General features: G+C 54.9%; 1 protein-coding gene across 1 annotated transcript; it reads left to right on the top strand.

Moving 5' to 3' along the window:
- Positions 1–29: 29 nt before the first annotated feature.
- IGHMBP2 (immunoglobulin mu DNA binding protein 2) lies at positions 30–27248 on the top strand (the record flags this gene model as incomplete). The annotated part of the gene is made up of 16 exons (XM_079709173.1): positions 30–115; positions 1827–1993; positions 5030–5213; positions 5423–5520; positions 7254–7417; positions 8911–9111; positions 11168–11315; positions 16792–16966; positions 19704–19886; positions 20148–20266; positions 20825–20919; positions 21896–22019; positions 22696–23526; positions 25025–25197; positions 26147–26397; positions 26971–27248. 15 exons carry the CDS (start codon positions 30–32, stop codon positions 26342–26344), a joined length of 2946 nt encoding a protein of 981 aa, XP_079565299.1. The 3' UTR covers positions 26345–26397; positions 26971–27248.
- Between the last annotated feature and the right edge of the window lie 399 nt (positions 27249–27647).

Below are 27647 nucleotides of genomic sequence, written 5' to 3'. Positions count from 1 at the left end.
CTGCTCCGGGCCCAGGCCCGACTGCGGCCATGGCGTCGGCGGCTGTGGAGAGCTTCGTGACCAAGCAGTTGGACCTGCTGGAGCTCGAGAGGGACGCGGAGGTCGAGGAGCGCAGGTACGGCCGGCGGCCTGGGCCTCGGGGTCGGTCCGGCGGTTCCCCCAGGCCCCCCTACTCTCCCAGCTCAGACCTCGGGCGGACCTCCCTCCTGGGGGCTCGGCCTGACCAGCCTGGGGGTCGGGGTTTGCCCTCCTGACTCCTCGAGTCCGGACCGCGGCTGTGAAGGGGCTCGGCCTCCCGCAGAGATGGAAGCCTCTTCACCTCCCGGGACAGCCCGTTCCGTTTGGGGGACCCTTAGGAAGGGTCTGTTCTCCCCCTGAAGTCCCCCTCTGAACTTTGCCTCGTAGGTCCTGCCTCTCTCCCCAGCTCCATCCCCAAAGTGTTCTCAGCCCTCTTCCGTCATCGTCCCCTCTGTCAGTATTTGCGCCTGTTCCGTGCCAGGCCCCGAGTGAGATAGAGTCACTGATGGTCCCCTGGCGGCTGGGTTTGAGCGGAAGGGGCAGGTGGGAGCGGAAACAGTTCCCTTCCAGCGTGATAGATGCTGCCCCGTGTGTGCAGGCAAAGTGCTGTGGGAACAAGAGGGTGAACAGCTGACCCTGGGGAGCCTTAGGTTGAGGCTGGCTTCGTGGAGGAGGTGGTGCCTGAGCACAGCTTGCAGAAAAATAGGGGTTCAGGTGGATGCGGGGGAGGATATTCCTGGAAGAGATGTGGGGAGGAAGGGCATCCCTGCAGGCGAGGGTGTAGCCCTGAGAAAGCCAGGCTTGTTTCCATAGGGCTGAAACTTTGAGGGATGACGCTGAGGGCTGTAAAAGCACCCCACATACATCAGTCCCTTTAAACCTCACGTCAACTCTGCGAAGTTGGTTACTGTCATTCTCGTTTTATGTCTAAGGAGGCTGAGACACAGGTTAAGTCACGCGCCCCAGGTAACACAGGTCGAGCCAGGATTTGAGTTCAGGCAGGCTGATCCCAGAGTTTGCACTCAACCGTTGTGCTACCCAAGCGGAGAGGGTTTGTTTTAGAGGTTTTCGATCGTGATGGTTAAGAGCGTTTGCAGTCCCGTCGACGTCAGTGGGATCCCAGCTCCATGTTTTATGGCTGGGTGACTTTGCAGCCTTAGTTACCTCATCTGTAAAATGAGATCATTCTCACAGCAAACCAGTGAGGTGGGAACACAATGATCTCTTAAGTCAAGTGCTCAGCACGGTTCAGAGTAAGCACAGAGTAAGCACCCATGGGAAGATAGACGGGGGCCAGATTGGGAAGGGCCTTGTGGAGAAGATTGTATTATATTCTTGTGCAGAGGATGGGCCTTGGCACAGTTAAGCAGGTCAGGGAGGTGAATAGATTTGCATCTTAGGGGGATCTCTTGGATGTTGCTGCTGGGATTGGCTGGGGAGAACCCAGAGATAAGGAAGTTAGGAAGCTCAGTTTAGTCCAGAGACGGCCAGTGATGTGGGCTTGAACCAAAGCTGGGGCGGTGAGGATGAGGCAGGGGTGGGTTCTGGGTACAAATGGGAGGGGCCTGGTGGGACTCAGTGACACACAGGACCCAGGACAGAAGGTGAAGATGAGCGAAGGCTCTGTCTTAGGAAACTGGGAGGGAGGCACAGACCGCGCTGGGGCTATAGTGGGGGCAGGTTTGGAGTTTCCCTGGTTCACCCTTATTAGTGCCTGTGCAGAGATCTCCATCTGTTCTTCCTGCACGGTTGGAAGTAAAAACTGGTAAAATACAAATACTGAAGTCTCAGCATTGGGTGTCTCCCAGGTCCTGGCAGGAAAATGTCTCTCTGAAAGAACTCCAGAGCCGAGGCGTCTGCTTGCTGAAGCTGCAGTTATCCAGCCAGCGGACCGGGCTGTACGGACGGTTGCTGGTCACCTTTGAGCCCAGGAGATGCGTGTCTGCAGTGCTTCCCAGTAACAGCTTTATTTCCGGTCTGTGCATTTTTGACATAGGTGGACGTTGAGTATTGCTGTCTTCAGATGTAGGTTGTAAAGACCAGGTCACACACGACCAGTTGGGGAATAAAGCATTGTAATGGAAAACTCTCACTTAGAAATTCAGCAATTACGAGGCTTTTTGGTAGTTTAGATCAGCACTGTCCAGACTGGCAGCCACCAGCCACGTGGGGTTATTGAACAATCGAAACATGGCTAGTGATTGCTGCTTGTGTAAAATACACGAGATTTTGAAGATTTAGTACAAGAAATTTAGAATATCAAGAGTGATTTCTTTGAATACTGATTATGTCTTGAAATGATAATATTTTTCACATATTGGGTTAAGTAAAACATGATTAAATTTACCTGTTTCTTTTGATTTTTTAATATGGCTACTAGAAAATGTAAAATTACACATGACTCTCACATATCTCTTGAATAGCCCTGGTCCAGTTGGTTCAACGTGTGTAGTTGTGTATTCCCAGACCTTGCTTGTGCCAAGGATACTTTGGCTAAACTTGTGGCGGCTCTGCTGGAAAGGAGGGGTGGTTAGAAGAAGCTTCTTAAGCTCACACCTGGGATGCTTGTTTTATTACGTTTTTATTTTTATTTTTTCCTTTGGCCACGCCGCACGGCATGCGGGATCTTAGTTCCCTGACCAGGGATCAAACCTGTGCCCCCTGCAGTGGAAGCGTGGAGTCCTAACCACTGGACTGCCAGGGAAATCCCTGGGACGCTTGTTTTTGATCAGACCCGGAAACTGGGAGAGAGCAACACTGCCAAACACTGCACTTCCACTAGAAAAGTCTCTCTGCCTTGTTTTGGTGGTGACAGAGTTTGTTGGTTTCATATTTCGATTTTCTAGACTCTTGCCCCACAGTTGTTGGAATACGGGCTGGGTTTGGAGACAGATAGGAGGAGGGGAAGCTGCTGGTTTGGAGTCAGATCTTACACTTTGCTGTTGAGTGGCCGAGAGTCAGTCACGTGTCCTCTGAAGAACAGAACCAAGGGGATTATAGTTGAGCTTTCGGCCTCACCATCAGGATGAGTGGGTGGGACTGAATGTACATGCATGGCGTTTGTAAACTCTGAAAACCAAAGGAATACTATGTGTTCAGTTAGTAAGTGTTGTGGAGTGAATGACCTGAGAGGTTGATGAATAGCTGATAAACAGGAAGTCAGCTGTTTACGTGAAAAAGTATGGAGCTGAAAATCTGATTTGTTGCTTCGGCTCCGGATCAAACGTACGTGGGGTTGTTAGTTTTTCGTCTCCTGAAGAGCAGTTTTAAGGCTCTGTAGCTGAGAGGTGTGAATTCTGCAACGTGGGGCCCTACTCAGGGCGGCCGGTGGGGAAGTCACAGTCGGGACGGGGTCACCTGCACTCAGCCTCACGGAGGTCCCCGTGCGCAGAACCAGACCTCGGGCCCAGGGGCACTGCTGCCACCTGCTCTTTGTCTTTAAAAGTTGGGGCGGGAGACAGAAACAATTCAAGGTGCAGATGAAACTCATTGCCTAGAAGGAAAACAGCTAGGACTAAGAATACGCCTCATGCTTGGTTGACGTGTGGCACGTACTCTGACTCGGAATAAATGGGGTGTGAGTATGTGGGTGGCCCTGGCTGCATCTCAGCGTGGATTCTTGTTTGGTCAGAACTGTCTGTGTTCAAGTGACAGAAACCCCGAGCCAGATGGGCTGGAACAGGAGGGGGACGCGTGGGTTGTGATAGCTGGAAGGTGGCTGCACGGCTCAGAGGAGGTCACCTGGGCTTAGTTCCGCTCCGTGTCTCGGCTCCATTCTCTCCTGGGTTGACTTCCTTCTCAGGTGCCAAGTGGTAGCAGCTCCAGCCCTCATGTCCTCTCCCGTTTCTGGTCCAGCTGGGAAGGGTGAGGGCATCCTTCCAGCTGTCCACCCAGAAGTCTCACCACATTTCAGGGGCTCTGATTTGGTCCCTTGTCCATCCCCGAGCCAGTCACTGGCCAGGGGGCACATGAAGCCCTGATTGGCTCGGGTGTGGGTTGTGTGCTCCGTCCCAGCATCAAGGGTAGCCTCTCAGACTCGCCTGGTGATGGGTGAATCACCAAATAGCTGTCGCAGGAGTGGGGAGGCCCAGCTGAGTGGGCAACAAACCACCCTGTCCCTTCTTCATCAGTGTTCCCTTTCCACCTGGAATGTTCTCCTCAAGGTGAGCTCGTGGCCCCCACTCTTTCCAGGGCCCACCCTGCTTACGGGTCACCCCTCAGAGAGGCCCTTCCCACACATCCTGCAATGGCACCCTCGTCCCTCTCCACCCTCTGCTGCACTTCATCTTTTTTTTCTTTTTTAATACATTTATTTATTTTATTTGTTTTTGGCTGCATTGGGTCTTTGTTTCCGTGCATGGGCTTTCTCTAGTTGCGGCGAGTGGGAGCTACTCTTTGTTGCGGTACGTGGGCTTCTCGTTGCGGTGGCTTCTCTTGTGGGGCACGGGCTCTAGGCGTGCGGGCTTCAGTAGTTGTGGAACGCAGGCTCAGTAGTTGTGGCTCGTGGGCTCTAGAGCACAGGCTCAGTAGTTGTGGCACCCGGGCTTAGTTGCTCCGCGGCATGTGGCATCTTTCTGGACCAGGGCTTGAACCCGTGTCCCCTGTATTGGCAGGTGGATTCTTAGCCACTGCGCCACCAGGTAGGTCCCTGCACTTCATCTTAACTAAAGCCCTTGGCTCTGACCCCTGATAGGTTTTCGTATTTGTTCCTCTCCTCCCTAATGTGAGCTCAGGGACCGTGTTTTATTCCTAAGATAGACCAGCACCCAGAACAGTGCTGGCCACAGAGGAAGACTTTAAATATTTTATTGACTGTCATGTTTGTTTTAAACAGTTCATTGAGCTCCAGTAAATTTTCACATATGATGTTAGTTAAAAGTATTTTTTTTACTGACTTCATTTCTAATGAAAGTAACAGATACAATGTTTGAAACATGCTGGAATTTGTTATATGAAGTCATTCACGTTTAACTTTGTTCAGCGTTTATGTAACTGGTCTTTGCTTCTGTAGGTGACATAGTGGGTCTGTATGAGGAAGACAATCAGCTGGCCACTGGGATCCTGACCCGGATCACCCAGAAATTGGTCACCGTGGCCTTTGACGAGTCGCATGATTTCCAGTTGAGTTTGGACCGAGAGCATTCCTACAGGCTGTTAAAACTTGCCAACGACATCACTTATAAGCGACTGAAAAAGTAAGTGTATGTGACTGGAAGTCACATGTGACGTTTTCCTTAAACACACCTCCCTCCTGCTGGGCAGAAGAGGGCAGGCACATCCAGTCTGGGGTTGGTCGCGTGCCCCTCATGGGAGACGGCGGGCAGCAGCGTTGCGTGGAGCCTCGGGCGCTGGGTTAATTGCTGGTTTTCACTAAGCTCCTAATTTTCATTTTCTCCTTTGGCAGAACTCTGATTGCCCTAAAGAAGTATCATTCTGGCCCCGCGTGCTCACTCACAGAGGTCCTCTTCGGCGGATCAGACCCCAGCCCTGCCAGTGAGATATGTAAGAGCTTGTGGTTTTCCTTTCCTGGTTGAAATCACCATGGACAGGATCTCGAACAGTGAGACCCTGGGCCGTTTTAGCAAGAGTTAGAGAATGTACAGTGTGAAGAAATCTACCTTAGTGTCTTTTTATAAGTTTCTTTGTGTGACTTGCTCGACCTAAGTCTCTTTCCTGTACACGGTGTCAAAGAAGTAGTTCATTCCATTTTTTTTAATGATGTTCTTTCTAATGTATCTAAATATTGAATATTTTTGTTTTGAAATATGAGGGTATTTCTTCTAGCCCAGTGCCCTGTGAGAACAGAGGATGACTGATCATGCTTCATGCTCAATAGCATTTTTTTATAGTTTGAAAAGTCTCAGTTCTAAGTGCATTTGATTATTTTCTCAGTATCCTTTAAATTGAAGACAGTTTATCTATAATTGTAAGAGTGCCGTGTATTAGTCATAGAACATTTGGAAGTAAGGAAGCATATAAACAAGGGAAAGAAATCACTTGAAAGCCTGCCACTTTGAGGGAGCCTCACTGATACGTGTGTGTATTCTCCTAGTTGTTTTTCCACCTCCACATAGAACAGTCTGACTTACATACAGACACACGGATGTGTCCATGTACACCCCCCCCGCCGACTGTTCTCACGGTGGTCTGTGCAATTTCTCATCTCCTTCAGTGTCTTGGAGAAGCTCATTTTGAGAGGAGTTTATCATCTCATCAAGCAGCTGCCCGTCACTGAACTACCCTGTAGATGTTGGACTTGGCCAGTTTTTACAGTATAGCTTCAGTCATTCTCACACAAGGGCCACCCCACACCCTTTTCCTGTCAATCCGGTGCTCATACCCTGGCGGTATGTTGGCTCTTAGCTCAGGGCTGCTTTGTACCTTCTCAGATTCCAAAAGCACTCCCATTTCAATAAGATTTTATTTCTGCCAACTATTTACCGAGAGGCTACTATGAACTGGGAAGGGAACTAGCATTGTATTTGCTGTGTTTCAAGGAACACGATGTGCCCTGGTTGTAGCCAGCATCCAGGGGAGAAGGGAGCACGCAGGAGCTCTGGGTCTGATGCTCCGTTGCCCTCTCCGAGTCTGTTTCCGTCTTACCTCCGGGTCAGCACCCTATGCCTGTGGGGGTCAGCGCGCTCGTCTCTGCTGCGGGCACCGCGGGGCGGAGGCTGCGGGTGCGAGGCTGGATGCAGCGGTACCTGCTCTCAGAGCACGGAGCTTACGAAGCAGGTCAATAGAATCGGCCATGGAAGATTCAGAACAGAAACATGGTCCTGGATCTACTCATAATTCTTTTTTGTTGTTTGTTTTCATCGTTTTATGGGCGCTTAAAAAGGGACACTATGGTAGAAATGAATCTGTTCCCAGAAACATTTACTTTACAAGAAGCTGTTATTCTGGAGCATGAGTTGGCAGACTTTTTCAATAAAGGGACAGATGGTAAACATTGTAGGCTGTGCGGCCAGTGCGGCGGCGAGCTGCTGGGGACAGTGTCCTGGGACACCTGACTCACCGAGCAGGCGGCTGGCTGGGCTTGGCCTGCGGGCCACAGTCTGCAGATTCCTGGTCTAGGAAAACAAAGCAGGTTGATTTTGCGTTGACTGGCTGACCCCTGGGGAGGGCCGGCTTTCTCCCCGTTACAGCCCGTATTTCTGTCGGCACACGCGGGGTCAGGGGTGGGGAGCGCCGGGTGACGGGGAGCTGGGTCCTCACTGTCGCTTGTTCCGCAGCCCCCCTGACTTTCTACAACACCACTCTGGATGCCTCCCAGCAGGAAGCGGTCTGGTTCGCGCTGTCCCAGAAGGAACTCGCCATCATCCATGGGCCTCCTGGCACCGGGAAGACCACCACTGTGGTTGAAATCATTCTCCAAGCTGTGAAACAGGGCTCAAAGGTGGGCAGTGGGCACCGTGTCCCCGCCGGCACCCCTCACTCCAGTCTGCCGTGCTTGCAGGTGCCCAGCAGGGCCCTAGCCTGGGCTCTGGGGCACTCGGTTGGCAATGTTCCTGAGTGTTTACTGACTGAGCACTGGGCTGGGCCCTTTTCAGTCTCTGACAGAGCCTGGGGTGTGGGGTCGTGCTTGGGACTGTTGGTCTGGGGTGGTGAGGTCTGGGTTACTGTCGACCAGGCCACAGTCCAGGAGCCGTCTGCTCAGCACCCATGCTCTGTGCTCAGGCCCCTGCTGGGCATGCCGGGCATGCAGGTGACCGGGGACTGTCTGTGCCATTCAGGAGAAGACCCTGCAGCCAGTTGCTGGAGACAGAAGTGTTTTGGTTGATCAGGTGGTCTGGTGAATTGTGCAGAGTGCAGGTTACCGGTTTCCGAGATGTGGAATGTGATATCGTGTATTATTGTTCACTTAGATTTTTAATGGTTGAGAAAGGATCTTTCATCCTCATCTGTATCAACACAAGTCATCGTGGATTCTGAGCACATGGAAAGCTTTTTAGAAAACCTTTCTGGGTCGTAAACGTTGGATTAGGATAAGAATTAGAGCAATATGGTCCACATTTGTAGGTTGACATTTCCTGGGTGCTTCTTATGAACGAGGCACGTTTCTCAGTCTTTCCAGAGTTCGCCCCTTTAATCCTCACAGAAGCCCCGGGCGTGGGGACTCTGTGGTCTCGGGCCCCGTCCCTCCACAGTGGGTGGCAGAGCCAGGACTCAGACTCGGGCGACACTCTTCCCAGAGCTCCTGCTCCTGCAGGGAGATCCATGTTGGTTACAAGGCCATGTCCAGTGGTCTCCTGCAAATGACTGTCTTGGCAAGACGTTTACCAAGAAAAACTGGTGAAAGATGACTTACTGGCAGGGAGCAGATTTGATGGTTTAATTGGGTGCCTCTGTTTCAGGAAACAGTGAAACAGGAGATACCTGTGTTCACGCTTTGGTGCAAACTGCCTTTGGCCACCTGGATGGGGTGGGGACTCTCCTCTCCTCCTCCCCTTCCCGGTCCACCCCCTCCTAAGAGCCAGACTGCAGTTCTGGAAGCAAGATTGAGCCCGTTCCAAAAGGTTTTTCCTCATTCCGCTTTGTCAGATGATAAAGTGACTTGATGGGTGATGAGACGGGTGTCCCAGCCCTGATTATCTCAGGGCACTTTGAGGCCTTTCCTTCCAGTTGCCGGGCATCCTTTCTGGTCCTTTGGAGCCTAACAGGTTCTTAAGACCCGAGGTCTAGTATCCAGATGTTGTGTCGGTTTCCAGTAACTCATGTCCTGCAGACTGTCTGCATCCGTCCTTACAGCCGGACGTTTACACTGTACGTTACTGGTTGCGCACGTTCCACCCTCTTTAACTTTCGGACTTTGCATTTGCTTAATATAAACTTAAGTGATTTCGTTAAAAAAGAAATTACCAAGCCTGAGTTTGCGCTGTGCTTCCCCAGGTTCTGTGCTGCGCCCCCTCGAATATCGCCGTGGACAACCTGGTCGAGCAGCTGGCCCAGTGGAAGCAGAGGCTCCTGCGCCTCGGGCACCCCGCACGGCTCCTGGAGTCTGTCCAGCAGCATTCCCTGGATGCGGTCTTGGCGCGGGGTGACGGCACCCAGATTGTGGCTGACATCAGGAAGGACATCGACCAGGTCTTGGTGAGTAGCTCTCAGCCGGTGTCTGCTCTGCGTGTGGTTTCATGATCTGCAGTCTTTGCCGGGAGTGCACTGTATCCTCTTGCTTTTCTCTGGCCTTTGCTGATTCATGTACTTATCTCGAACGTTGGGACTGCCCACTTTTGGTAGAGATCTGTGCTCAGCACTGAACAGGGACTCACCTGTCTTCAAGATAGTTTCATGAAGAGGCGAGCAATTGTCTTGCAGAAAATATTCCTCTTAAGGGTTCCCTGTGTCTGGCATGTTGGTTGGATAATATCGACCAGCAGAAAAAAAGCAGCCTGAAAATAAAAATTCAGAAAATATGCATCCTCCCTAAATTTCTAGTCCATTAATATAAAACATGGTGTAATCCTTGTGAAAGAGAATTAGGTAGGTGATAGATCAATCTGAGATGGAGTTTTCTCATGCAGTTCAGAACTTTCGAGCTCTTTGGTTCTCTAGTTTACACATCCGCCCCCAGTTCCCTTAATTGCGTGTCCTGCCCTGTATTTGCTCACCGCCAGCCCATCTCACTGCCTCACATTTCTCTTCTCGTGTCCGGGGCTGGTGCAGAGACTCAGCCTTCCCCACGGACCTGTGGAATAGTGGGAACCCCAGGGGTGGAGACCAGGACACACGCATGTTACTCAAGGTTAAAGGTGCTGTAGGAATTTGCAGTGATGTGATTTGTGCCGTCACACATGTGGATGATTTCATTTTCCTTTTTTAATAAATTATTTTATTTATTTATTTATTTTTGGCTGTGTTGGGTTTTTGTTGCTATGCGTGGGCTTTCTCTAGTTGTGGTGAGCGAGGGCTGCTCTTCGTTGCGGTGCGTGGGCTTCTCATTGCGGTGGCTTCTCTCGTTGCGGAGCACGGGCTCTAGGTGTGCGGGCTTCAGTAGTTGTGGTTCGTGGGCTCAGTAGTTGTGGCGCGCGGGCTCTAGAGTGCGGGCTCAGTAGTTGTGGCGCACGGGCTTAGTTGCTCCGCGGCATGTGGGGTCTTCCCGGACCAGGGCTCGAACCCGTGTCCCCAGCATTGGCAGGCGGATTCTTAACCACTGCGCCACCAGGGAAGCCCAATTTCATTTTCTTGTTCCTTTTTAAATCCATGCTTTTTGGGACCTCCCTGGTGGTGCAGTGGTTAAGAATTCGCCTGCCAATGCGGGGGACATGGGTTCGAGCCCTGGTCCGGGAAGACCCCACATGCCGCGGAGCAACTAAGCCCGTGGGCCACAGCTACTGAGCCCGCTCTCTAGAGCCCGCGAGCCACAACTCTTGAAGCCCGTGTGCCACAACTGCTGAAGCCTGCACACCTAGAGCCCGTGCTCCACAACGAGAGAAGCCACCGCAATGAGAAACCCGCACACTGCAACAAAGAGTAGTCCCCTCTCGCCGCAACTAGAGAAAGCCCGAGTGCAGCAACGAAGACCCAATGCAGCCAAAAATAAATTAAGAAAAAAAAAATCCATGGTTTTCAGAGTTTTCTTCTCTGTAAGTTACACCTCCCTCCTGTCATTCCGGCTAAAACCCCTTCTCCAAAGCAGAAATCACAGATAAGGAAGGGGTTACGTGTCTTTTGCGTATGGAAGTAAGTCAGGGTCTAGGTAGACATTTTGAGGGCTGAAGAAAATATTTTACTCTCTTGACAAATGTGGAATAGTGAGAGAAACTCAGCTTCTCTCTGTATAAACTACTAAAACCCAAATCCTGGCATGAGCAGGTTTTTCTTTCCCAGGAGTATGTCTGATGACTGTGCAGGGCAGGGCTGGGCTCCCACCCCTGGGCTCAGCTGAGCTTATGGTTCTTGGAGGACCTACACTCTCCCTTCCTCCCTCTCCCTGTGGAGGTGACAGTGGCTCTGAGGCCAGTCAGGATGTCACCTGTGTGGATCTGTTGCTCCTTCAAGAAAGACTTTTGACTTTTTAGCGCCTTTGAAGGAACTTATGGAAGTGGACCAATTGATGATAAATAAAAGCATTTTGTGAATTAAAAGGAGCTAAAATAAGTGCAAAGTCGAGTCAGAATTATGATGTCTTCTTTGCTTTTCTTTACAGGCAAAAAGCAAAAAGACCCAGGATAAAAGAGAGAAAAGAAATTTTCGAAATGAAATCAAGCTGTTAAGGAAGGAACTGAAGGAGAAGGAGGAAGCAGCCATGCTGGAGAGCCTGGTGGCGGCCAACGTGGTCCTCGCGACAAACACAGGTGAGGGGACGGGCCTCCACCCCGTGGAGGCCACCCTGTGGCCTCGAAGAGGGCTGGGAGTGTACCCTCTTCCTTGGTTTTCTGGAAGAGTTTGGTAGAATTGTCTTTAAAGGTGGGTATAACACATCAATTCCAGTCCTTCTGGGCCTGCAGTTTTCTCTGTAGGGAGGTTTCTTCTTTTTCTTTTGGCCACACTGCATGCTGGTGGGATTTTAGTTCCCCAACCAGGGACTGAGCCCGGGCCATGGCAGTGGAAGTGCTGAGTCCTAACCGCTGAACTGCCAGGGAAGGGAACTCCCTGTAGGGAGGTTTTTAACTGCAAATTCAACTTCCTTAATCGATATAGGATATTCAAGGTGTCTCTTCTTGAGTGAGCTTGTGTCTTTCAAGGAATTTGCCCATTTAATCTAAGGTGTTCAATTCCTAGGCATAAAGTTGTTCGTAACAACCCCTTATCATTTAAAAAATGTCTGTAGCATCAGTAACAGTGTCACCTCTTTTGTTCCTGATGTTGGTAATTTGTATCCTCTCTTTTTTCCCTGATCTTGTGGCAGGAGGGTTATTAATTTATTGATCACCTCAAAGCGCCGGTTTTTGGTGTCACCAGTTTTCTCCGTTATTTTTCTGTTTCCTGTTTCATTGATCTTGGCATTGGTTCCTATTATTTCCCTCTTCCTGCTCACTCGGGTCTAGTTTGCTCTTCAGTTTCTGTTTTCTTCAGCTGGAAGCGGAGGTCATTGATTTGTATTGATTTGAGACCTGTTGTGTTTTATACTATAGGCATTTAGTGTTATAAATGTTTCCCCATGTTTTTCACGGCATCCCATAAATTCAGATGTATTTTGTTTTCATTTTCATTCATTGTGAAATATTGTCATTTCCCTTTTAATTTCTGTTTTTTTTTTTTTTTTTTTTTTTTTTTTTTGCGGTACACGGGCCTCTCACTGTTGTGGCCTCTCCCGTTGCGGAGCACAGGCTCCGGATGTGCAGGCTCAGCGGCCATGGCTCACGGGCCCAGCTGCTCCGCGGCATATGGGATCCTCCCGGACTGGGGCACGAACCCGTATCCCCTGCATCGGCAGGCGGACTCTCAACCACTGCGCCACCAGGGAGGCCCCTAATTTCTGTTTTTGACCCATGATGATTTAGAGGTGTGTCATTTCCTTTCCAAATATTTGGAGGTTTTCCAGATAGCTTCCTATCATTGATTTCTAATTTAATTCCATGTGGATAGAGGACATTCTATGTACGGCTTGGATCATTTCATTGAGACTTATCTTATGGTCCAGAATGCGGTCTCTGTGAATGTTCCACGTACACTGGAAAAGAATGGGCTGTCTGGTTTTGTTGAAGTGTTTTATAATGGTTGATGACTGTCGTTCAAGTCTGTATCTTACTGATTTTCTGTCTATGTGTCCTGTCACCAAGCGAGGGGTGTTGAAATCATCTGTAACTACACATTTGTTTATTTCTCCTTGGAGTTCTGTCAGTGTTTTCCCTGTGTCCTTTGTAGCTCTTTTACTTGGGGCATAAATGTCATGTTTTCTTTATTAATTAACCAATTTATCATTATGAAATGACCTTTATCCCTAGTACGTTTTTTTTTTTAAGATTTTTTAAAATTTTATTTATTTATTTATTTTTGCTGTGTTGGGTCTTCATTTCTGTGCGAGAGCTTTCTCTAGTTGTGGCAAGCGGGGCCCACTCTTCATCGCGGTGCGCGGGCCTCTCACTATTGCGGCCTCTCTTGTTGTGGAGCACAGGCTCCAGACGCGCAGGCTCAGTAGTTGTGGCTCACGGGCCTAGTTGCTCCGCGGCATGTGGGATCCTCTCAGACCAGGGCTCGAACCCGTGTCCCCTGCATTGGCAGGCAGATTCTCAACCACTGCGCCACCAGGGAAGCCCCCCTAGTGTGTTTTTTTTTTGAAATTTACTTTGGTATAAAGATAGCCACTTCAGCTGGAGACCACATTTAGCTGCTTTAGGCCTTTCTAATATGGCCACTTGGTTCTTAAAAGCCAGCAAGTGAGAGAGTCTTGTAGCAAGATGGGTTATAGTCTTCTGTAATGTTACTGTGACGTGACACCCCATCACCTTTGCTATATTCCTTTGGCTAGAAGCAAGGCCCGGGTCTGGCCCACACTTAAGGGGAGGGTATTACATGAAGTGTGAATACCGGGAGGCCAGGGTGCAGGAGGGGCTTGCCTTAGGGTCTGTCTGACACAGCCTCTCCTGGGGGCTACTCTAAGGAACAGAGTCCAGGTTCTGATTGACTTTGTAATTATTGTTTCACCCAGTTGCCTTTTAAATCAGATAGGACAGAAACAGAATTACAAAAATACTTTCATACTGTCTTCTGTACTTATCTATGTAGTTGCCTTTATTGGTGCTCTTTGCTTCTTTGTGTGGATTTGACTTACTGGCTAGGGTTCTTCATGTCACCCTGAAGGACTCCCTTTAGTATTTCTTGAAGGGCAGGTCTCAGCTTTTCTTTACCTGGGAATATCTTTTCTCTCCTCTGTTTTTGAGTGACTCTGTTTTTAGAGGTAGAGTTCTTGGTTGACAGCCTTTTCCTTTTAGTTGTTTGAATGTGTCACCCCCTGCCTCTCGGCCTCTGTGGTTTCTGCTGAGAACGCAGAGTTAAGTCTTACTGAGGATCCCTTGTATGTGACAGGTTGCTTCTCTCCTGCTGTTCCTTCTTTGTCTTTCGGCAGCTTGACTGTGATAAAAGTCTCTGTTTGCTCCCTTCGGGTTAACCACGTGGAATTTGTTGAGTCTCCTGGACGTGTGCGTTGTTTTCCATCAGATTTGGGAAGTTTTCAGCCGTTATTTTCTCCATTATTCTTTTGGCCCCTTTCTTGCTCTCCTTTCCTTCTAGGGCTCCTATTACGCATACGTTGGTGTACTTGATGGTCTTCAGGGTGCTGGTCATGGAACTCATTCTTTATTCTTTCTGTTCCTCAGACTGAATAGTTCAGCTGGCCTGTTTCCTGATTCTTCTGTCTGTTCAGATCCGCTGTTCAGCCCTTCCAGTCAATAACAGTTATTGTACTTTTCAACTGCAGACTTCTTTGTTTTGGTAATAATTTCTGTCTTTATCTATCGTCTCTATGTGGTGGGACGTCATTCTCAGACGTCCCTCACCTTCACCTCCTGTGGGCGCAGAGCCCCAAGGTGAGCCAGCAGTGAACGCGTAGGGCCTCCTCTGCCCTTTCCCGAGTGTGCACACGGCCCTTACACGCGTGTGGCTTCTAGATTCTCGGCCACGTGTCGGAGCTTTCAAAGCCCGTGGACGCCTCACGCCCCAGGTTTTCCTTCAGAGCTCCTGGTCATCCTGCTTCGCGCCAGCTGCTGTCCATGGCCTCCGAGAGCACTCGTGTGCGACAGTGGCCTCTGGTTGTTTCCCACTGACACCCCCTGGGGAAGGGCTGTTTGCACAGGGCGAGCTCCAAGTCAGGTCAAATGAAGACAGTCTTGCGAGTGGGACCTTTCAGGGAACCAGCGGCAAGTCCGACAGTGACAGTTCTCTGGGGGCGGGGCTTCGGAGGAGTTCTGTCCCCGGTGGGGCAGGCTGCTTTTTTTTTTTTTTTTTTTTTGGGAAGATGTTGGGGGTAGGAGTTTATTAATTAAGTTATTTTTCCTGTGTTGGGTCTTCGTTTCTGTACAAGGGTTTTCTCTAGTTGTGGCGAGCGGGGGCCACTCTTCATCGCGGTGCGCGGGCCTCTCACTATCGCGGCCTCTCTTGTTGCGGAGCACAGGCTCCAGACGCGCAGGCTCAGTAGCTGTGGCTCACGGGCCTAGTTGCTCTGCGGCATGTGGGATCCTCCCAGACCAGGGCTCGAACCCGTGTCTCCTGCATTAGCAGGCAGATTCTCAACCACTGCGCTACCAGGGAAGCCCAGGCTGCTGCTTTTCACTGCGACCGCAGGCCGTTGGTTTCAGGGCCAGCACAGAGCTGGGAGCGGTGCCTGTGCACAGGAATGCCATGGAGCCTGCTCTTCTTGTCCAGAGTTAGTCAGTTTTCGGAGAAGACACTCCTGGATTGCTGTAAGTTTTTGACTGATTTCTGGAGTTCTGAAATAGTTCTGACACTTTTGCCAGTGTTCTTGTTGCTTTAGTGGTGGAGGGAACTTTCAGAGGCCCTTATTCAGCCGATTCTGCTCACATTCTTCTCTGATTGACTTGAATGCAGCACCTGCTGGAAATCACAGCTGCCCCTCTGTGCAAGGTCAGCATGTGGCCTTTTAGGTCCCTCCTGGTTAGACTGGGGAACTGGAATGAGATTCCTAGAAGCGCTTCCCTTTGCAACGTGAAATCACAGCCATAATCCAGGCACAGCTCTTAGCTATCCAAAGCCCTATCCAAATTCTCCCTTCTCTGCAGACAGACTCCTTAACCGTCTCTGAAAAGTCAGGCTCAGGAAATTTATCAAGATGTAAGTCTTAATCATAAGATAATATACATCTTAGTGTAATTAATCTAGGGGAAAAGGGCAAGAACTCACATTTGTAGCGTTTGTTAAAGCCTATCATCTTGTGGCAGGCACTTGATATATATTATTTAATATGTGTGCTACTTTTTTTTTTTTTTTTTGCGGTACACGGGTCTCTCACTGTAGTGGCCTCTCCCGTTGCGGAGCACAGGCTCCGGAAGCGCAGGCTCACGGGCCCAGCCGCTCCGCGGCATATGGGATCCTCCTGGACCAGGGCACGAACCTGCGTCCCCTGCATCGGCAGGCGGACTCTCATCCACTGCGCCACCAGGGAAGCCCTGTGCTACATTTTTATATATGTATTTGGATAACCAATATGTGTTATTTGACACATCCGTGCTCTACTAGTATGTGGTATGTGTAACAGTCTGTGAGATGCAGGTGTTGTCCATGTTTGTAGATGAGGTGCTGGGGTCGGGTGGCGTGCCCAGGGCCTCACCGCTGTTTGTGAGCGTGGGCGTGGGCCCCGGGTCTTGCCCACGCTGGACCTCGTTCCACTGTATGGCTCTGCGTTCCACAGAGGAGGCACTGGTGCGGTGGGTCTGTGTTGCTGGTACGTAGGGGTTTTTCCCTGGGTGAACGCCTAGCAGTTCATTGTTCTGTGTGTTCAAGAGAACACCTAAGAAGAGAATTAACTAAATTCTAAATTCAGAAAATGATACAGAAATTACATTTAGAATTAAGACAGCCTTCCAAGGATTTGGGGTCCCAGCCCCAAAGCGGTGATTGATTTTGGTGAATGAAACGTTGGAGTGGCCATGGCCAGGGGCGCACTGCTTCACACTTACACGTGGAGTGGGCTGGAACCGTGAGCTCCGGAACGTTCTTCCCAGGTTTTATTCCAAGGTGCAAGCATATTACACGAGCCTTAATACAAGACTAGATGATGAAACAGTGGCTTGTTGGTGACTCTTTTGGGGTGACTGCAGCTAGGATGACACAGCCGGTGCATCCTGTAAAGGCTTACGGTTCTGATTTGACCAGGTGCGTCTTCGGACGGCCCCCTGAAGCTGCTGCCAGATGGCCACTTCGACATGGTGGTCATTGATGAGTGTGCCCAGGCCCTGGAGGCCAGCTGCTGGATCCCCCTGCTGAAGGCCAGGAAATGCGTCCTGGCCGGAGACCACAAACAGCTGCCCCCCACCATCATCTCTCACAAGTAAGGCCCCTCCACCCCTCAGCTGCCACCCCTTTGTCTATCCCTCGAAGCCCAGCCCAGAAGCCCCGGGCTAACCCGGAGGTCCTGGAGGTGCTGGGAAGCCTGGCCGATGTGCTGACTTAAGGATGTGCGGTGGGCAGGTGGCTCCCTGGGCATCTGAGCCCCCACTTTGGCGTAGGGAAAAGCCTGGGGTCCCCCTGAGCGGAGGCGCGGTTTCAGTTACACTGCACAGAGGAAGTAGGGTCTCAAGATGTATGACTCACAGATCCCAGAAGAGGGGACGCCAGCGGGGGAGGGGCAGCCGTCCAGCCCAGGTCACTAGAGAGCGGCTAGTAGACCTGTCATTTATAAGCTGGTTGGGGCCGAGGCCACTGGCTTTTCCCGGGCTTCACTCTCAGGGGTAGTTGTAAAAGGTGCCCCGGGCGAAGCAGAGCGGGAGTGGGAGTCCTGAGCTCGGGTCCTTCTCTGGACGTGCAGCTCTGGCGTGAGCAGGATGGTCACACTGTGAGGCCGCCCAGGCAGCAGCTCCGAGAACAGTGGTGTTTCTCATCCCGCCGGGGCTGCCGTCCTCCGTGTGCTCCTGTACTTGCTCGTTTAGACGGCAGCTCGGTCAGACGTGTGCTCCCTGAGGTCGGGGGTCGAGTGGTGTCCATCCTTGTGGCCCCAGAACTGGGCGCGTGCTCAGTCCCTGCCTGTCGAGTTGACGTCCTCTAACGGGGCGGCAGGTGGAGGTGCGCATTTGCGCGGGGGTCCCGGGGGAGAGCTGATCCCCTCAGTGGCTGTGTGACTGACTCTGGCTGATTGGCCCTCATCTGCAGGCACGTCCTTCCACTGAGGACACAAGGGGTGGCTCAGGGGAGGGGTGGCTCAGGCGACTGCGCTCCTGCCGCTGTAGAGATGCAGCCGTCAGTCCCTGGTGTTGTGACTGCTTCCTGGGTGCGGCCTGCTGCCGCCACCGGGCCTCAGACCCCACCAGGGCTCCGGCCACGCTGGCCCCTCCGTCCCTCCTACCCGGTTGTCAGGTCCCGACCGCCCTTCATTCACTTCTCTGTCATCCGTGTCGACGGCTCGCTTGCCTGCCTTTCTCAGCACTCAGCACCCCTGGCGGTGGTGTGTGTCAGTCCATCGTTTACTTCCCAGCGGCAGTGTGAGGCCTGTGAGGCCTGGGGACAAGGCCTGGCACTTGGCGTCCCTGAGCAAACTGGTCTCTTCCGGGCCAGCTCCCACACCCGGGTCCAGGGGCGGCTCCCAGAGGTTGAGGCCCCCGCGAGATCAGGAGACGAGCAGACCTCTCCCTGCTGCTGCTGTTGGAGACGAGGGTCTCCTCCAGTCCGTGTGAGGGAGGCCGTCAGTGGAGCTCGCAGGAGGGGAGTGGCGACCTCGGAGCTGAGGGGTGTGCAGGTCAGGGTCCCCCAGGAAGGGGCGTCTGGCCGGGGGCTTCAGAGTGAGGGCGCAGAGCGTGGGGTGAATCGAGTGGGAGACGGGAGAACGTGGTTTGGAAGATCGCCCTGGTGGGAGCGGGCGTGCACGTGGGGATGGGCTCGGACGCTCTCCAGAAGCGGGGCCTCGGGGGCCTCGGGGGCATCGATTCAGCGGCTGGTTCCGGAGGAGGCCCGGGGGGTCCTGGGAAGTGGGTCTCTGGGTGGACGGTGTGCCCTCGGGGAGGGGGCACCTTATGGTGTCAGTGGAGAAAGGGTGATTTTGGGGGAAATCTGTCTGTGGGGTCATGCTGGGTGTTTCTGGGTTTGTGGTTGGGGCTGGTAGTCACCTCACCCCTCCTGTCCTTGGCGCTGCTTTTGGTTGGTACCTTTATTAAACAGCATTAACTGCAGAGGTCTGGTCAGTTACGGAGGAGGACGGATGCCTGGAGTAACACTGGGCACTTTCCCTCAGTGGTTAGAGGAGGCTCTGGAGCCCGGCGGCCTGGCTTGGTCCTGGCTCTGCGGCTTACTGGCTGGGCGGCCTCGGGCTGGTCTCACTCTCCTCGTGTGGAACATGGGAAGCGTACCAGCAGCCGGCTCAGGTTGTGTGAGGATGAGGCAAGTTAATCGGTGTAAAGTGTCCAGAGCAGTGCCTGGTGCGTGGGAAGCACCCAGCAACCGTCAGCTGCTCCTGTTATAAGTAGTGGACTCCTTATGGCCGGAGTGTGTTGGAATTTTAAAAAACTTGTCTGTGTTAGCTCCCTTTAGCTGCTGTAACAGATTACCACGAACTCAACCAACAGAGGTTTATTATCTTACAGTTCTGGAGGTCCAAAATCAGTCTCTGTGGCTTGAGATCAAGGTGTGGGCGGGGCTGGTTCCTTCTGGAGGCTCCGGCGGGGAGAATCCGGGCCTTTGCCTCCCCCAGCTTCTGGAGCCACCTGCCTTCCTTACCTGGGACCCCTCCTCCGTCTTCAAAGCCGGCTCTGCAGCATCTTCAGGGCTCTCCTGTCACATCGCCTTCTCTGAGGCTGACCCTTCTGCCTCCCTCTTAGGAGGCCCTTGTGATGACGTGGGCCCTCCCGGATGACCCGGGATCATCCCATCTCTGCTCGTCCCCTTTGTCACTGAGGTCACATGCTTGCAGGTCCCAGGATTAGGATGTGGGCACCTCTGAGGGGCCGCACCCTTAGTTCTAGGTCAGAAGTGGGGCGTGGGTTGCGTGCTGAGGTTTGAGGACTGCTTTCCTCCCCGGCCCCTGGTTTAGGCTGGACTCAGGACTCAGGCCCTCCTTCCTTGTCCTCTCCTTGGGGTAGGGCCGCCCTGGCGGGGCTGTCGCTGAGCCTGATGGAGCGCCTGGCGGAAGGGTATGGCGCCAGGTCGGTACGGATGCTGAGCGTGCAGTACCGCATGCACGAGGCCATCGCGCGCTGGGCCTCGGAGGCCCTGTACCATGGACAGCTCACGACCCACCCTTCCGTGGCCGGGCACCTCCTGCGGTGAGTGACTCGGCTACACCCCCGTCCCCTGTGTCACCGGGACCACGTTCCGTAAAGATCTGAGAGTGAAAGTCGCCTCTGAGACTGGATTTCTGCATTTTGCCCTGGAGAGCGGGGTCGGGCTCCTGCAGTCTGAGGTCCCTCGCCCTCTGCACCGTCCGCTGTCCTGTCGGGGGAGGGGGGCAGCGGCGCTTCTGTTTCTGGGACCCCAGCGCCGCTCTGTCGCCGGGGCCTCGTGTGTTCATTCTCGCCTGTGTGCAGGGATCTCCCGGGAGTGGCTGCCACGGAGGAGACGGGCGTCCCCCTGCTGCTGCTGGACACGGCCGGCTGCGGGCTGTTTGAGCTGGAGGACGAGGATGAGCAGTCTAAAGGGAACCCCGGTGAGCCTGCCTGCAAAGGGCCTGCTGCTTGTTTAAAAAGGCCCTGAGCTGCTCTCTAAACACAGAAGCCCCTCTCAGCTGCCCGCGTCAGAGAGGAGCGGGGTGAAGGGAGGGGAGGAGGCGAGGGCACGGCGCTCCTTGGGGGGTGGTCCTGAGCCAGACGCCCTGGGAGGTCGAGTTCTCGACGGGCGGGCGGCCCCGAGTCAAGGGAGCGGGTGGGCCCAGGCCGCGTCCTGTGTCCTTGTTCAGAGCCGAGTGGCCCGGCGCTGCCTGGCTTGGCCTTGGGACGCGACCCTGGCTCACTCACAGGGCTGCCAGTCAATGAGACGCAAGGCCGTTCTTCCACTAAAAGAGGAGACTCCCGTCAGCTGTGGGTCCTGTGCTTTGTTTGCCGGACCTGGCGGCCCCTCTGCCCCAGGTTGTTGGCTCGCAGGAGTCAGGCCCAGTGTGAGAGCAGCCTGTCGTCACAGATGGAAAAGTGCTTAAAAAACAGGCGTCGGTGACAGGTGTCCAAGGTGCGCCCCGCCTTGTGCTGAAGAGTCGTCCATTTCCCTCCAGGTGAAGTGCGCCTCGTCAGTCTGCATGTCCAGGCACTGGTGGGCGCCGGTGTCCAGGCCGGCGACATTGCCATCATCACGCCGTACAACCTGCAGGTGTGGGGCTCCACTGTCTCTGTGTGTGTCGTGGCGACTCGCCACCCCAGAGGGGCCAGAGGGAGAGGGCGATTTATGGGCTCTTGGGACGAGGGCTCCAGGGTGGAACTGACCACATCCTGACTGGATCCCCGGCTCAAATAACCTCAGCAACGGCCTCCGTCCACCTGTCCGTGTTTCCCCCCTGCCATGCCATCCCCTGCCCCATCCTGAGCTCTCGCCTGGTTTGCTGTGTTGGCTGCGTTTTCAGGCCTGCCCTCGGGGGCCAGGCAGCCTCAGCCTGACGTCGTCCTTCCAAGGTGGTCCCGGGGGCGCCGCCTGTCTCTGTATGGCATTTCCCACGGGAGTCTCAGCTTTGAGTCTTATCGGTCCGGCTCAGGTTGTCCTGTCCCTGAGCCGCTGGGATGAGGGGTCCCCGCCCCTCCCGGGGTCGGCCTTCTGGCTCGTGGGACACCACGGGGCTGGTGCGGCTCCGCTGGCTGCCTGGAGGAAGGTCGGGGGCGCGGCTGTCGCCTGGAGAAGGCGGTGGGTGGGGACCAGCAGACACAGCAGACGTCTGCTGCCTTCTCGTGGGCTTTTCCGCCATTTCCCCTCTCAGTGCCTCTGTGCTCGTGAAGCAAAGCCTGCCTGCTTTGGTAGGAAAGACGTACCTGCTTCAAAGCATTCTGAGGCCCGCTGATCAGTTGCCATCTCGGTTTGGAGGCGTCACTCTTGGGGATGTCTGAGCCAAGCGAGATGGTGACACACATGTCAGCGCTGGGGTGTGGGTCACAGCTGCCACGTTTGTGTGCTATCTTGTCTGTCGTGTGCACGCCCGCGGGAAGAGCGGTTCTCGGAAGCCTTCTCCCCGAGGCTCCTGCGGGGCCTCCCTGGGGCCTGGCAGCTCTGCAGGGCCAGGCCTCCGCTGGGCTGAATGGCAGCGTGTCCAGGCCGCCCCGACCTGGGCTGTGATATGTGGCCTCGCTTGGTGTTGCAGGTGGACCTGCTCAGACAGAACCTCACGCACAGGCACCCGGAGCTCGAGATTAAGTCTGTCGACGGCTTCCAGGGCCGAGAGAAGGAGGCTGTGATCCTGTCCTTTGTCAGATCCAACAGGAAAGGTGCAGATCTGGGAATTCCCCGGTGGTCCAGTTAGGACTCGGCGCTTTCACTGCCCAGGGCCCAGGGTCGATCCCTGATCGGGGAACTAGGGTCCCACAAGCTGAGCGGGGTGGCTGGGGAGGCCGGGACGCTGCTGCAGAGGGGGGCCCCAAGAGCCCAGAGCTTGTCTCCTGGCCTCCAGGCCAGTTTAGCCTCAGGGCACGGCTTCTGCGGCCAGGGCGTGTGGATGTTCCATCTGGTAAGAAAATTGTACCCAGAAACAGTTGTTAGTTAACGGGCTCTGTGAGTCGTTTCCAGTACGAGGTTGGCAGCAGATAAGAGGGGGGGATAAGCTGAGGTGGGGGAAGAACACACTGGAATGTTCCTGGCGCTTTCCCTCATGTGTCGGCCGCAGCTGCAGCCCTGGGCTGTGTCCTGGGTCTGGGCTTAGGGAGACGACTTGGTACCGACTTGGGAATGAGCGGCAGTCTGGTAGCTGCCAAAGCCCCAGGTGGGACCGCAGGACCGTCCTAGACGGCGGCTGGGGGCTGAGGGGTGGGTGCTGAGCGACGGGGCCCCTGGCTGCGGGGGTGGACGGAGCCGCGTGGTCCTTCTCGGGGGATGGTCGCTGATGGGGGAGGCCTGCCTTCCTAACCCTTAGTCTCTGCTCCCTGCACCCCCCTGGTTCGTGTGCAGGTGAGGTTGGCTTCCTCGCCGAGAACCGGCGCATCAATGTGGCCGTCACCCGCGCCCGGCGGCACGTGGCTGTCGTCTGCGATTCCCGCACCGTCAACAACCATGCCTTCCTGAAGACCCTGGTGGACTACTTCACAGAGCACGGAGAAGTGCGCACAGCCTTTGAGTATCTCGACGACATTGTCCCTGAAAACTACTCCCGTGAGGGTGCCCAGGGCCCTGGCCAGGCCAGCGTGAAGCCCCGCGGCTCTGCCGTGACGGCCAGGAGGGCTCCCGGGAGCAGGCAGCCCACGGGGGCCGCGCTGGGTCGGAAGAAGCCGGACACGGCGACTTTGTCCTCCGAGGCCCAGCCTCAGCCCAGCCTCAATGGAGGTGGCCGGGAGGGGGCCCGGAACAGAGACGGCGCAGAGCAATTCAGGGCCGTGATAACGGAGTTCGTGGCGAGTGAGAAGACACGGCTAGAGTTCCCTGCCTCCCTGGATTCGCAAGACAGGATGTGGGTCCATCAGATCGCGGAGGAGTACGGGCTAAGGCACGAAAGTGCTGGGGAGGGGAAGGAACGGTTCATCACCGTGAGCAAGAGGCTCCCACCGGCCCCCGCGGCTCCAGCACCCCCGTCAGGGCCTGGCAGCAAAGCCCCTCTGTGTACAGAGCCCCCCAGCCCTGCGCAGACAGAGCCCGCCATCAGGGAGCGGAGCAACCGGGACCAGCCGGACCTGAAGGCGCTGCACCTGGACAGGCTGCAGAGGGCGGGGAGCCAGCAGGAGCAGCAGGCCATGGGCTCCGGGCCGCGGAAGTTACCAGAAAAGAAAAAGAAGAAAGAAGCAGAAGGTAAGCTGGTCGACTCGTGAAAACACAGGCGTGGTGTCCCCTTTACTGGGGAGTTTGCCCCACCACAGACCCACCTGTCCCCCTCGAAAGAATCAGGACCCCTTCCCGGTGGTGCCCCTGCGCTAATCCTGCATTTTGTGCCCGGTTTCAGTCAGTGTGGTCTGAGTTCCCTGAGGGCCATGCTAGTCACAGTGGCCTCTGTGTGCCCGGGGCCTCGCCTAGGGCCCGGCAGGTAGGGAGCCCTCAGAGCTTCTACTGCAGGTGAAGGGCCTGGAGGAGCAGCCGGGGTGGGCCCGGGGCCCCTGGGAACGGAGGGGCAGCCGCAGCACCCTGCTGCGGCAACGGCACTCCTTCCACGGGCTCGCGGGGTCCCAGGCAGGGCCGCGCACTCCGCTGTCGCGTCCCGGGCTATGCTGGCCCTCCGCTGGGGCGCCCGGGGCCTGTTTGCTCTGCACCCCCGTCCCGTACTGAGATTGAAGGTCCAGGGTCTGGATTTTCTGTAGATGCCTAAGTGAGCTCTGTTACAGCCGCTTCCCTCTTGGCAAGACCGCGAAGGCGGTCCCGTTCCCCGTATCGCTTGATGCCTGTGTGCAAAGCTGCATGAGCGTAATTCTCAGCTTTCAAAGCTGCATGAGCATAATTCTCAGCTTTCAAGGGCAGCCTCCCTGCATCTGAGGGTCCGTCTGAACTCACTCCACGACGTTTAGTGAGCGACCTGTGTGTGCCAAGCTTTGCGCTAGTGAGCAAGACGGACACCACCTCCGCCCTGTGGGAGCTGACACTGTGATGGGGGAAAGAGGTGCTTCACTCCTGTTTAAAGCCCACTGAGAACACGTAACTGCCATGGAGGACGGGTGCAGGAAGGCATGACCGGAGGAATGGGCCTTCCTTCCAGAGGAGGGCGTGGGGCATGGCCACTTGAGGACCAAGCGCCCTGGGGAGACATCACCCCATTTCAGGGGTGCTGGCACTGCTCAGGGTTTGAAACGCTTCTTCAAGCAGCCAGAATAATGGTGTAATTACAGAATTACGACCATATTATAATTGTCGTATAATTGAGCGTTTTCCTACAACTTTAAAAGATTTTCACACACCTGGTTACGAATGTTAAGGTTTCGTTAGCCCTGGCCGGTGAGTGTGCAGGAGTTCATCTGACCATTACCCTAGAGGCGTGGTAGTTTGGGTTTTTTTTATACTTAACGAGGTAAGGAACAGTCTCATATTTAAATGCTTTTCTGGATGTAAGAGGATGAACTTTGTGCAGGCCTGCTCCCTGCACTGCCAGCCCTTTCTGGAAACTCATGCCTTCGCTGTCTGGTGTGACTGGTCGTCGGTTCAGTGAGGGACCCAGCTCGATGGTGCATCCGCTTATTCACTGTGGCCCCGAAAGCAGGAAGCCGGGCGCAGCTGCTCGATGGGGCAGACGTGGGCCCATCGGGAGAGTTCCGGTCCGACTTCTTTCCCCTTGCCTGTTCGGGTGACGCCTTTCTCCCCTCAGGACCCATGGCCGTAGATCTGCCTGACGGGGAGGACTTTGACGCCCTGGTCTCGGCCGCCATCAAGGCTGACAATACTTGCAGCCTCGCCAAGTGCACAGCCAGCATCGTAACCCTGGGCCAGCTCTGTCTGCACTGCGGCCGCCGTTACTGCCTCAGCCACCACCTGCCCGAGGTATGCGGGCCCTTGGGCTCGGGCAGTGGGGAGGGCGGCGGGGCTTTGTCTCCAGGACTCAGATCCTGGGTGTATGCACCCCATACAGACTGTGGGCCTGTGCGTGTGTGTGTCACCCACATACAGACTGTGGGACTGTGCGTGTGTGTGTCACCCACATACAGACTGTGGGCCTGTGCGTGTGTGTGTCACCCACATACAGACTGTGGGCCTGTGCGTGTGTGTCACCCACATACAGACTGTGGGCCTCTGCGTGTGTGTGTGTCACCCACATTCAAACTGTGGGCCTGTGCGTGTGTGTGTCACCCACATACAAATTGTGGACCTGTGTGTGTGTGTGACCCACATATAAACTTTGGATCTGTGTGTGTGTGTGTCACTCACATACAAACTGGGCCTGTGGGCATGTGCGTGTCACCCACATACAAATTGTGGGCCTCTGTGTGTGTGTGTGACCCACATATAAACTTTGGACCTGTGTGTGTATGTGTCACCCACATACAAACTGTGGGCCTGTGCGTGTGTGTGTCACCCACATACAAATTGTGGGCCTGTGTGTGTGTGTGTGACCCACATATAAACTTTGGACATGTGCACGTGGGTGTGTCACCCACATACAAACTGTGGTCCTGTGCGTGTGTCACCACCAAGCAGATTGACATCACCCTGCCAGGGAGGTGTGGGAGCCGCCCCTGCACTGGCATCTGCTTGGAGGAGGGTCTAGGCAGGGCTGCAGGAAGGGTTTGGGCTCTAGCTGCCAGCCCTGCGAGGGTGTGGACCCTGCCCGCCCCCCACCCCCCAGAGCCCGTAGGTGAGGGTCCACGTGCGGGAAGGGTAGGGAGCCCCTCCGAGGTTGGTGCTGGGGCTTCCTGACCCCCGGGCTCTGCGATGGCAGAACTGGGGGCCTCTTCCCCCACCCCCGGCACAGCACTGCCTCTTGTGTCCCCAGATCCACGGCTGCGGGGAGAGGGCTCGCGCCCATGCGCGGCAGAGGATTAGCCGGGAAGGGGTCCTCTATGCCGGCAGTGGGACCAAGGACAGGTCCCTGGACCCTGCCAAGAGGGCCCAGCTGCAGAGGAGCCTGGACAAGAAGCTGGACCAGCTGACCGGCCAGCGGAGGGGCAAGAGGAAGGAGAAGGGGAAGTGAGGCCGGGAACCCCACCACCTGCACCGCCTCTGTGTCTGAAGCTGTGGCTGCCGGTGAGCGGGGCTGCCCCTGGCATCTTTCTGTCCCCGGCGGCAGCTCCTGGAGACAGTGCTACAGGCAGACCCACGCCGTCTCCCCGGTGATGGGCAAGGTGGCTGCGGGAGCACCGGGCGGTGGGCTGCTCTCACGTGGTGGGTCGCGGTGGAGAGGCCGGGGGCATAGCTAGGGCCAGTGGCCGCTTCTCAGGGCTGTTGTAGGGAAGGCCCTGGAGTGCTGCGTCCCTTTCCTCACTCCTGGCCCGGGCCATTCCCCGAGATCCCACCCTCGGAGTCACAGGCTGCTGCTTCCGGCATCGGGAGGGTTCTGTTCCCTCGGACCCCTGCCTGGGCCTCAAACTCCATAAAAGTGATGTCCCCGCCGTCCAGGGCTGGCCAGCCTTCAGCCCGTCAGGTGAGAGAGGGCGCACAGGTGACGTCTCGGAGCTGGTACTTCTCCTGTGTGCCCCCGTGCACGACTTGCCCCTCGTTGGGGCTGTGACTTCACTGAGGCCGTCTTCTGTCTGTCCCCTCGTGGCTGCGGTGGCCCCAACCTGACCTGACAGCTCTGGGCGTTCTGCTTCTGTGCAGGCCCTCGGTCAGGCCCGGGCGTGGTTTACGAAGGCGCCCGGGCCGACGCCTGCCCATCCTCGGCGCTGTGCCCGGTGACGGTCTCGGGAAGGAGCTGCCCCAGAGCGCCGGCGCTGCTGTGACCCCTGCGGACCCAGAGCCCCCAGAGGTGTCCTCCCGGGTCCCTCGTTGAAGAGAACCCCCGGTGGATGTATTCTTTTATCCTCAGAGTTTTTTGTGTTTCAAAGGGTTATAAGTGATTTAAAAACTAAATAAAAATATGTGCACGCAGCCCACAGTATGTGTGTTATGTGTCTCCGATGGTGGTTCTTCCCCTCTTTGCTCAAAGCGTCACTTTCCGAAGTGGTTGAGAACCGGTGAGCGCAGGACACTCGGGGCCTTACGGGGGAGGTGGGCGCCGGCCACGCGGGGCAGCTCTTGTCCTGGGGGCAAATGACAAGGGGGAGAAAACGTACCTGTTCTGCTTGATTTTCTACCAACTGGAACGAAAGTTTCAGGTTGGCAGGTGTAGCACTGTGAACTGGAGAGGAAAACACAGGGTCCGTCTCGAAGGAAGGACAGCGCTGAGGACGGCGCTTTGCCTAGAGCCGCCGCTGGAGAAGAGGCCAGGCCTGCACGGGGCCTCCGGGCACCGGTCTGGCTCCTTCCCTGTCACCAGCTGCACCCTCCCGGCCCCA

Source organism: Hyperoodon ampullatus (assembly GCF_949752795.1).
Source record: "Hyperoodon ampullatus genome assembly, chromosome: 7".
NCBI classification, from domain to species: Eukaryota; Metazoa; Chordata; class Mammalia; order Artiodactyla; family Ziphiidae; genus Hyperoodon; species Hyperoodon ampullatus.
Note: the sequence above shows the minus strand (reverse complement) of the source record. Positions and strands in the feature narration are given on the sequence as shown.